The following is a 10,981-nucleotide window of genomic DNA, read 5'->3' on the forward strand; positions in this document are numbered from 1 at the left end:
CTTCCTTCCTTCCTTCCTTCCTTCCTTCCTTCCTTCCTTCCTTCCTTCCTTCCTTCCTTCCTTCCTTCTCTTTCTCTTTCTTTCTCTCTCTCTCCCTCTGTGTGTATGTGTGTGTGTGTGTGAGAGAGAGAGATGTGGTGTGGTAGTGTGGTGTGTGTGCACCAGAACTGAGAACTGAGACTTTAACTCAGGGCCTCAAGCTTTCTCTTGGCTGTTTTGTGCAAGATCAGTGCTCTACCACTTTACTACCAGCTTTTTGCTGGTTAATTGGAGATGAGAGTCTACAGACTTTTCTGTCCAAGATGGCTTTAAACTGTTTTCCTCAGATGTCAGCCTCTTGAGTAGATAGGATTGCAGGTGTGAGCCAACTGGCAGTTGGCTAGTACTTTTCTCTACTGAGAGGATGGCACAGTATAATGTTTAACATGAGGTCTTCGTGTCTTGAGCATACTCCTCTCCCCCAGTGAGTTTCTGCTCTTGAGCAAAGGCTGTTTGCCTGAAGGTCTCATAGGTTGGACCTTTCCTCCTCTGCTCTCCTGTCTCATTCCATCATCTTTCAGGCCTCACAGGCCTCCCTTAGTCATCTAATACTTCCTGGTCTTTTCCTCATGGAGTGCCATGGTTTTGATTTCATCATAATGTACTTAGTTTTAATTACCTATTTATTGACATGCTTATTTATTTCATGTATCTTTCCTCATCAAACATTTAGCTCCAAGAGGTCAGGGTTCCTTATGAATACCACTGTGTACACAGAAACTAGTACCACTTAGCAAACAGCAAAGCATTTTGTACTTCTTTTGTCCTGTTAATGAACAATTCTAGCCACTCTTCTATTTCTTTATGGAAAAGCCAAGGCTTGGAGATGCAAAAGGACTCTCCACAATTCCCAGAGGGTTGAGGCTAAAGTTCTAAACAACAACATTCTTCTCCTTGCTGCTACAGTCTGTCTGGGGACTTAATACCAAACCATGTAACATGGGTGGGGCTTGGGATGGGGGACAGGTGATAAGAAGTAGACAGATGGAGGACGTGAGGTAAGTACATGGGACAGATGTACACAATAAAGTGTGGGGCCAAGTGGCAGTTTGGGGGCCGGGAGCAAAGTCCCTTACAGCACCCAAACCTCAATATGCATAGTATATTAATCACAACAAAAAGACTCAGTGGCTGGGCATTGGATGCTGTAATCCTAGCTACTCCAGAGGCTGAAATCTAAAGATCGAGGTTTGAAGCCAGCCAGGCAGACAAATCCAAGAGATAGTTATCTTCAATTAACCTCCAATAATAATAATAATGGCCAGAAGTGAAGATGTGGATCATAGCATTAGTCTTGAGGAAAAAAAGCTTAGAGATAGCGCCCAGGACCTGAATCAAGTCTAACACTGCCACACACACATACACAAAAGTTTCAGTAGCCAGGCACCAATGGCTCATACCTTTACCCTTGGCTACTCAGGAGGCTGAGATCTGAGGGTTACAGTTCCAAAGCCTGCCTGGGCAAGAAAGTCCATGAGACTCAACTCTAATTAACCTCCAAAAAAGCTGAAAATGGAACTGTGGCTCAGGTGTTAAACTGCTAGCCTTGAGCAAAAAAGAACTGGAATAGCATCCAGGTCCTGAGTTCAAGCTCTAGGACTGGCACACAAACACACACACACACACACACACACACACACACACACACACAATAGCTTAAATGGACTAGTAAGTACTTAGTTGCTTAAGGGTATCAAATTAAGACACTCAGCAAATGTGTGTTTGATCTCAGCTCTGCCTAGAATTCTAATCAATTCCTAGTCCCCACCTGGCTTCGTTTCTCTGTCCTTTAACCTGATAAATGGAAGAACAGAGGTAAGAGGTGCCACAATCAGGTGGAGAATGGGATCTCACCTATTTGTTAACCTACCTCTGTGCCTGAGTCAGGGATAAAGCTCTTGAGGGTAACAGTCTTTCCAGGCGCAGGGAAGGCAGCCTCTCGGAGGCCCTGCATGAACGGGTAGATGACGGCCATAGAGATCTGATGCCTCTTCTCCACTTCATCCAGGATCTGCGGGGAAAGGAGCGTGGGAAGCCTGGTCCAGAGGATGCCCCTGAGCATCATGGGGCTCTCATGCTGGCTTATTTTCATGGATCTCCTGGGTCCCTTCACCAGCTAGCTATCCTAGACAGACACTGGTCTCATGCCCAATAATCTGATTTCTCTATCCTGAACAAGATTTGCTTTTGCTTCACCTTCTGTTCATATTCCATATACAAATCCATATCTCTCCCTTCTCACAACACCAACATAAAACTACTGTCACCAGGAAGTCATTCCAGAGCAAAGTCATCATCCACAATGACACTGGCTGGAATAAGAGCCTGCAATGGTAGCCTCTTGGGTGGTACTCTGTCCTCGGCTCCCACTGGAGTCTCTCTAGGGCCAGACACTACCTTTGGCCTTTAGAACAATACACAGATAAAAGCTCTGCCCAAGCAAAAGCTGACAGAATTCTTCTTCCAAGAGACCTGCCAAGGGGCAGTTCCTACCCACCAAGACAGGATGTGCCCCTTCTTTATCCTTTTTTTTTTTCTTGTACCAGTACTAGGGCTTGAACTCAGGGCCTTGCATTCTCATTTAGCCACTCAAAGTTGGTACTATATCACTGTGGAGCCACAGCTCTACTTCTAACTTTTTACTGATTAATTGGGGATGAGTCTTTTGGGCTGTCTTCAAAGTGAAATCTTCACATCTCAGCCTCCTGAGTAGCTAGGATTACAGGTGTGAGCCACCAGTGCCCAGCATGCTCTACACCTCTCTTGGACCTCACAAAACAGCCCCAGAGCCTGGAAGGTGGTGATCATTAGATCCATTTGACAGATGAGGAAACCGAATAACCTCAAAAGGCCTGAAGCCATTCTCCTTGACTGGCAGCCAAGGCTTTCTTCCTTGAAGGAAATGGAAACAGTGGCTTTGGGGGTGGGGGACAGTAAAGACGGACCTCTAGAGTCACTTGAAATCAAGTGGATCAAAGCCCTCTCTCTTCTTCAGTCTGCCCACGTGCCCTGATGCTGACTGGGCTGTCAGGAAGCAGCTTCACTAAAGGCTCAGGTTGCACAGGTAGGGCCAGCAGCCAGACAGCGCTGGGAAGATGAACAGGCCCAACAGGCCCTGAGGAATCTTGTTCCACTCCTACCTTGGCAAACAAGCCGAAGGAGCCGATGCAGCTGATGATGCAGTACACTTTGGGAAGGCGAGGACCAGGGCCTGTGGGCTACGGAGAAACAAGAGGATTCTTCAGGGCCACAGCCTCCCTAAGGGCTTCTCCCACCCAGGCTGACGGACACAGAGAAGGGTGGGGGGTGAGGGTTAATGGCCAGTTGCAGAAAGGGCCTGGCTGCGTAGAGGTTCCATTCATAGGAATGGCAGCAGGGAAGAAGATTGCCTTGAAGGGGCTGGGGTCCCAAAGGCAAACCCTCTTGCCTTCAGGGCCACTGTGATCTAAAGTTTAGGAAAGGGGAACAAGTGAGTTTAGAGATGAGAAAATGGCACTGTAAAGGTGCCTTGGAGAGCCCTCCAGAGACCCTAAAAACTGAAAGCAATTGTCTAAATCCCAGCCTCTTCTTGGGAGGCTCCAGAAGCCTAAAGCAAGCAGGCCTGGATAGTGTAGAGAGAACTCTCATGGAGTCTCTCACAAATGGACCTATTGAAAATGGGAGGCGGCACAGGTCAAAGCCTGGGGTACCCAGGGGCAGGTGAGGAGGGGCCCTGTCCTGATTCTTGTGGGCTGGCAGAGGAGGCACTAACATGACAACAGGTGCAGGGCTGTACTCTCCCTTCCACCACCACTGCTGGTGAGCCTGGGCTTTGGCAACTGAGACTTGAGCAAGCCCAGCTGTGGAACTGAGAAGGCTACAGAGAGGAGAAGGCAGTTCTGAGCAGCACAGACCAAGAGGCGCCTGCAGTAGCCAATCTTCCTGCTCCCATCCACGTTGGTCAGGACAAAGGAGAAGGTCTCCCTAAGAAAGAGAAGAAAGTGCTTAGTTTGCATTTGCACACTAGATTTTATAACAGGAAAGTAGTCAGTGTTAAGAAGACACAGGGGAGCTGTTTTTTAACCTGGTAGCAAGAACCCCAGTAATGTATGAGCACATTCAGGGCAGTAAGCCCTCAAGGTATCACCTTACTTAAATCTCAAAACAACCTGTTAAGAGAGGTTCAATTATTACCCAAATTTTAAAAGGGAAGAAACAGAGGTTCTGGAATGGTCTTTTTTTTTTCTTCTTTTTTTGTACCTGTACTGGGTCTTAAACTCAAGGGTGCTGCTCCTTAGCTTTTTGGCTCAAGTCTGATGCTCTTATCACTCAAGCCTCAGCTCCATTTCCAGCATTTTTTTTTTGGTAGTTAATTGGAGATAAGAGTCTTTCCTGCCTTGATTGGCTTGGGGCCACAATTCTCAGCTATGAGTCTTTTAAGTAGCTATGAGAACTCATGTGACTCCCCAATGTTAGCCTGAAAAACCTCTCTCTCTCTCTCTCTCTTTCTCTCTCCCCCTCTCTCTGACTCTCTCTCTGGCTCTGGCTGTGGCTCTCTCTCTGGACCTGAGCTTGAGGCCTGGGCATTGTCCCTGAGCTTGTTAACTCAAGGCTCACTAGTGCTCCACCACTTGAGCCACAGTTCCACTTCTGCCTCTTTTTTTTTTTTTGGTGTTCAATTGGAGATGAGTGTACAGACTTTCTTGCCATAGCTGGCTCAAACTGCAATCCTCAGATCTCAGCTTTCAGGGTAGCTAGGATTATAGACTTGAGCCACCAGTGCCCAGTTCAGAGGGTATTTTTTATCCAAAGTCCACATCTATGTGCTAAAGTCAGAATGTGAACTCAAGCAGTCAACTTCAAAGATTCCTGATATTATCTTCCTAGAGGTGCAAGGCCTTCTGCTGAGCCCAGCTTCTGCGGGTCAAAAGCATTGATTGTTGCTCTGGGGCAGGTGGGGGCGGGGATGGGGTGGAACATGACTGTGATCTGGCAATAGGTCAAAATGAAGCAATGATCTTTGGCCTTAGCAACACATACTGGATGTGGTGGTGTATGCTTTTAATCCTAGTTATGCAGGTGGTTTGGGCAGAAGGATCCTGATCTCAGGCAGTTCACATTTTAAAAAGTTAGATGCTATCTAAAAAATAACTTCAAGTTTAAAAAAAAGGGAGGAGTGGTCTAGTGGTGTGGCTCAAGCCACAAAGCACTTGCCTAGCAAGTATAAGTCTCTGAGTTCATACCCCAGTATGCACTCCATGGTCGGAAACCATCATGTACATGGGGTTAGGGAGCCACAAGAGCCACATGATGGCTCACACTTGCTCCTTCTCTTCCAATCTGACACCCGCGCCCCAAGGCTGAGTGTTACCTGGGATACTCGGTGAGTGGTGCCCACTCATTCCCATCTGGGAAACAGAACAAAGGTATGGCTTTGAGCAGTCGCTCTTCCTCCTCCTGCTGACCCCGAAGCAAGTTCTCTCGCTACAAGGAAAAGAGACAATGGATTGCTGGGGCATTAAAGAGGAACAGAAGCCTGATAGGGCTTCTTCTGAGGTAGTAAAACTATCAGAGGATAAGCTTTATCCATTAGCCAGGGGACCAAAGAATTCCTGGGCTCACTTCACACAAGTCTGCCTGGAATGGCCCCCTAAGACAAAACAGCTCCTTCTGGGCCACATCAAGATAAACTTGGGTAGACTTCCATATCTTCAGGATTTATAGAGGAAGGAAAGAGTTCAGGGCTTCCACTGATTACAAGAGGCCCTGTGGTGGCCCAGGCCTTGGGAAGGTAACATCAGAGAGATACCACATCAGAGAAGAGAAACAGACACTTCAGCTACTGCAGTTGCTAACGAGAGGAGTTAACAGGAAGATGCCCAATTCTCACCCTTTCACCCACTGCACGATCAAACATGAAGAAGTCTGATGCTTCGGTGATAGCTGAGCCCTGAGCCTGCCTGCTGGCTGGGGGCTGCCCCACCCTCTCCTTTCCCCAACAACCAGGGAGGAGATGGGGCCAGGAGGTTTGACAGTAAGTAAGCTTCTCGGCAGAGAAAGGTGACTGAAGGAAGAATTTGGAAGAACCAGGAGGCCCTCGAGGGGCAAGAACACACACCAACTTTCCCTGCTAGGGAGGCTCTGTCCATCCATCACAAAGCAGACCTAGATTCCTTGGGTGATATAGCAGAGCATTAGGTTCAGTCTACAAAAGAAATGAGAGCAGCAAGCTCAGAGCTCAAGCCCAGGCAGGTGGGGAGAGGAAGTATAAAATCCCATCACCTTTCAACACTTCTCCATGGTAAGTCCTTACCTTAGGAAACTGGTAGGTAATGGTGGGCTCATAGTCATCCCCTGAATGCTTTTTTTTCAGAGAAACCACTAGAAGGTATTCAAAGAAGTGCTGTCCCCCAGCAAAGCTGGATAGAGAATGGTCCTGGGTCCTTTCTGTTTCCTTGGTAGCCTCTCCTGCATTGTCCTGGGGGGTTCCTGAAACCAAGAAGCCAGGTTCGCTTCAGTATGTCATCCATCAGTCCACCTGGAGGCTTCTGGGTCAATCTGGGCAACTTCTCCCCCTCTCTCTTGCTCGTGCTGAGATAGCTGGAGCCAGTCCAGTACTGCCAGTTACCAGGGCCAAGTGGGCAGTTTCCACAACCTGCCCTGGGAAACTGAAAACCATGGGAGAGCCAAGAGGAAGAAAGAAATCATAGACGTGGAAACTGAAAAAAGGTCCTAGAGAGGCCATGCGGCCACGTGCAGCTGGTACCATGGAATTTCGGCCCACCTGGCCAGTTCTGGAATGGTTTTCCAGGTGAATAAACTCATCTTAACTCACCAGAACATGCCCACAGGCCCACAGGGCGAGAGGCTGGGAACACACCAGCCTCCACCCCCAACCTCCCAGAAGGAACAAGCAGCTCAACACAGCAACCAGGCAAACCGAACCCAGACACGTGGGAGACCAAATGGCCTATAAATGAAAGAGGAAAAAGAAAAAAAACAAAACAAAAGCCTATTTGAGAGGGTCACCGTAAGATAAAGAGGAAGTGGGCAATCCAGTTCCTGACCTGCTCGGACTCTAGGTAACCGGTTTCGGAAGAGCCTGAGGGCTTGGCCTACCCTCCGTCCTTCCATCTTCCTGGGCCTTTCGGAGCATGAAAGACTTTCCTTTTCACCCCCAGGCTGGCTACAAACAGCCTACGGAGGCTGCCGCTTCTGTCTCCAGCCACAACTCTGTGAAGCACAGCCACACTCTGTCTTCCAGAAAGGGTAGAGCAGTTTCCATCCTGGGCACTCCGTAATTGAGAAAGAAGGATATAACCAGGCCCAGCAGGCAACTGCACATATATAGTGATACTGACACAGCCAGCATCCTGGCAGTGCGGCTCAGCTCTCAGCTCCTCCCCACAGCCCCAGGGTGTGGTGAGACGAAAGGTCATAAGCAAACAGCAAACAACGCTGAGGCTCAACTGCTTCTGGGCTCTGGGCTTTGAGTTCTGAGCTGTCAGTTTATTTACAATAAAGGCCCAATGGCATTGGACCTGTGGGTCAATCTCAGGACTAGGACCTTGCATCCTCAGGACTTAATGGGCAGCATTTCACTTCTCACCATGGTCAACAGAGCCTGAAAACCCCCACAAAGCCACCTGCCACATTCTAGAGACTCCAAGATTTCCAGATCCCCATTAAGAGCACAGGACAGAAAGAGGCGAGTCTTAGGAGAGAACCACAGAGGTGAAATGCCTAAGCACTTCTTCCTATTTATATAAAATAATATACATACTGAAATGAATTCCCAAGATATGGAAACAAAAGACTTTTGTTGTTGTTGTTTTGTTTTTCTTTTGTTGGTAGTGGGGCCTGAACTCTGGGCCTGGGCGCTGTCCCTCAGCTCTTCAGCTCAAGGCTAGCACTCTACCACTTGAGCCACAGCACCACTTCTGGCTTCTTCTGCTCATGTGATGCTGAGGAATCGAACCCAGGGCCTCATGCACGTAAGGCAAGCGCTCTACCACTGAGCCACCTTTCCAGCCCCACAAAAGACTTCTTTAAATTTGTTTTTTCTTTTTCTGATGATTCTGTATTCTTTATATACAGTGTATTCACATGTGCATATGCAGGAGAATGGGCACAGAACTTGAAGCAAAAGGATGGCAAAGTACAGCAGTGGAGCTCACTGGGCATTGATGAAAGTGAACTATATAACTTGTGGGTGGAGGTGGGAGGGAGGGAATGGGAGAGTGAGGGACCAGATGACACTGTATGAGAGGAAATGTACTTATTACCTGACTCATGTAAATGTTACCCTCTGTACATCATCTCTATAATGATGATGAAGTAAATTTTAAAACAAAACAACAACAACAACAAAAGTGAGGGGCTGGGAAGGTGGCTCAGTGGTAGAGTGCTTGCCTCACATGCATGAGGCCCTGGGTTCCATTCCTCAGCACCACATATGCAGAAAAAGTCAGAAATGGTGCTGTGGCTCAAGTGGTAGAGTGCTAGCCTTGAACTGAAGAGCTGAGGGACAGTGCCCAAGCCCAGAGTTCAAGCACCACAACCAACAACAACAACAAAAAACAGGCACAGGACACATGGTTCATGCCTATTATTCTAGGTACTCAGGAGGCTGAGATCTAAGGATTGCAGAAAATTTGTGAGATTATCTCCAGTTAACAGCCAAAAAGCCAGAAGTGGAGCTGTGGCTCAAGTGGCAGAGCACTACCTTGAGCAAAAAAGCTCAGGGACAGCATGCAGGCCCTGAGTTCAAGCCCTAGGACTGACACCAACCAATAAACCCTTCAGTCCATCAAAAGCACAGGACAGTGGCTCATGCCTATAATCCTAGCTACTCAGAAGGCTGATGTCTGAGGATCAGGGTTCCAAGCCAACCCCAGCAGGAAAGAACTGGAGATTTTATCTGCAATTAACTATCAAAAAACCAGAAGTGGAGCTGTGACTCAAGTGGTAGGACACTAGCCTTGTGTGCAAAAGCTCAGGGACAGTGCCCAGGACAATGGTCAGATGGGTCCCAAGAACAAGAAGAGAAAAAGAAGAGTATAGATCCAAACACTCCCTGCCACTAAGGGGCCACGACCTTGCCCTAATAAAGGGAAATGCTTGGCCTCATAATTATCTAAATGGAAGAGGGGATCCTTGGAAGTCTGTATGGACTCCAAAGATTCTCTTCTGATAGAAGAGAATAAGCCTGGATCTGCGCTGAGAGTTGTAGATACTTCCAGAACAACTCCAATAACAACTCTCTTTCTCTCCCTGTGGCATTTCCTGGGCTAAAGCAGATACTGGGGCTGTCCCAGGGTCCAGCAGCTTCTCTCTTTCCAAATAGGAAACAGTGACTCAGGAACTTATCCCAGCATAAAGTTGGGCACTGGCTGCATTAACTGCCAGAAGTCACTCAGCAGCAGTACAAAGCATCCGGGTCATGGCTACCCCACCCCCACTCCTGCTCTAACTTTCTCCTTGTTGGGCCAGGTCAGCAAGTTGAAATGCATTGTCTGGAGCCTGAAAAAGATAGTACTAAACCATCTAGCATCCCTACAGAAACCTTTGTTCTGCTGAGGCAGGGTCTCACCCTGTAAACCCACGTAGCCCAACTGACATGGAACAAATCCTGCCTCGACCTGCCAAGTGTAGGGATGACAGGTGTGCACACTCAGCTCACAGACACTTTTGGAATAGAAAAGCCATAGGGTAAGATGTGCCAGGAAGTTGCCTCAGGAAAGGCAGGAGGCAAAGTGATTTGACAATAGTGCCTGCCATTCCTGCAAAGAATTAGCATCCCTTTGGAAAGAAGTGGGGTTTGAGAATAAGAAAGGGGTTTTAGGGTGATAAAGACAGGGAGCTCGCCTGCAAGAACTCTTAAACAGGAACTAATAAAAGCCAGGCTTCTAGAAGGATGGGGGCGTGGCTCAAGAGGCACACAAACCTGCCTAGCCACGTACAAGGACTTAAGTTTAGCCCACTTTCCCCATCTTTATAAACAGCAATAGCCAGATACCAGTGGCTCACACCTGTAATCCTAGCTACTCAAGAGGCTGAGAGCTAAAGATCAGGATTCAAAGCCAGCCCGGGCACGGAAGTCCATGAGACTCTTCTCTCCAATTAACCACCAGAAACTGGAAGTGGCACTGTGGCTCAAGTGGTAGAGTGCTCGCCTTGAGCTGAAGAGCTGAGGGACAGCGCCCATGCCCAGAGTTCAAGTCCCACAGCCAACAAAACAAACAAACAAAAAAGAAAGCAACAAACAAAAGAAGGACCCAGTCATGACTCTAGGGGGAAGCCGGAAGCCCTAGTCACAGTAACGAAGTATGTTTTGAATATTTCACCAGGTGAAGAACGTGAGTCAGGACACACAGCCATCACTATGTCTTACAACCTATACTGAGGCCTGTTTGAGGAACTAGCAGCTTCCTGATACAGATGGGGAAAGTGAAGCATAAGAGCAACCAAGAGGTCATTTAATCAGAGCTGTGGAGGGTGAGATTTGTCCAGGCTCCTGCCTCTGAGAGTTTTCCACAGCAAATATCCCACAGTTTGCAAAGGGCCTTGAGAACCTGAATCTTCTCATGATGGTCCAAAAGCTCAGGAAATCATGTCCTTTCCTAAATCCTTGGAGCAGCATTTTTAGCCTGTTTCCTCCTGCTTTATCAGAAGAGATAGGGGAACAGCCAAAGTCAGAAATCCTTGACCAAAAAAAAAAAAGTGAACTAGACTTTTGGGCTGAGACCCAAGACCCAAGACATTTAACAAAAGACTGCTTTCTCTTCCTTAAGAAACTTCACATTTATCAAACTCAAGTATACAACTCAAGTATACAACTCAAGCACTAGTATACAGAGTGGAGAGAAGAAAGAAAGGGAGAAAGAAAGAACAAGAGAAAGAGAAAGGAAAAAAGAAAGAGAGAGAAAGAAAGAGAGAGAGAGGAAGGAAGGAAGGAAGGAAG

At 47.6% G+C, this 10,981-nt stretch overlaps 1 protein-coding gene across 1 annotated transcript in view; it reads right to left on the bottom strand.

Moving 5' to 3' along the window:
* Dennd2d (DENN/MADD domain containing 2D) overlaps window positions 1–10,981 on the bottom strand; it is a 23,269-nt gene that overhangs the window by 10,355 nt on the left and 1,933 nt on the right. Inside the window, exons 2-6 of the mRNA XM_013024602.1 lie at window positions 6,332–6,507; window positions 5,390–5,502; window positions 3,933–4,002; window positions 3,180–3,257; window positions 1,906–2,050 (exon numbers count right to left, since the gene is read on the bottom strand). Coding sequence (XP_012880056.1) covers window positions 1,906–2,050; window positions 3,180–3,257; window positions 3,933–4,002; window positions 5,390–5,502; window positions 6,332–6,507 — 582 coding nt within the window. The remainder of the gene's footprint in view (window positions 1–1,905; window positions 2,051–3,179; window positions 3,258–3,932; window positions 4,003–5,389; window positions 5,503–6,331; window positions 6,508–10,981) is intronic.

The sequence above is a fragment of the Dipodomys ordii genome, unplaced genomic scaffold, assembly GCF_000151885.1.
Source record: "Dipodomys ordii isolate 6190 unplaced genomic scaffold, Dord_2.0 Scaffold78, whole genome shotgun sequence".
Classification (NCBI taxonomy): domain Eukaryota; kingdom Metazoa; phylum Chordata; class Mammalia; order Rodentia; family Heteromyidae; genus Dipodomys; species Dipodomys ordii.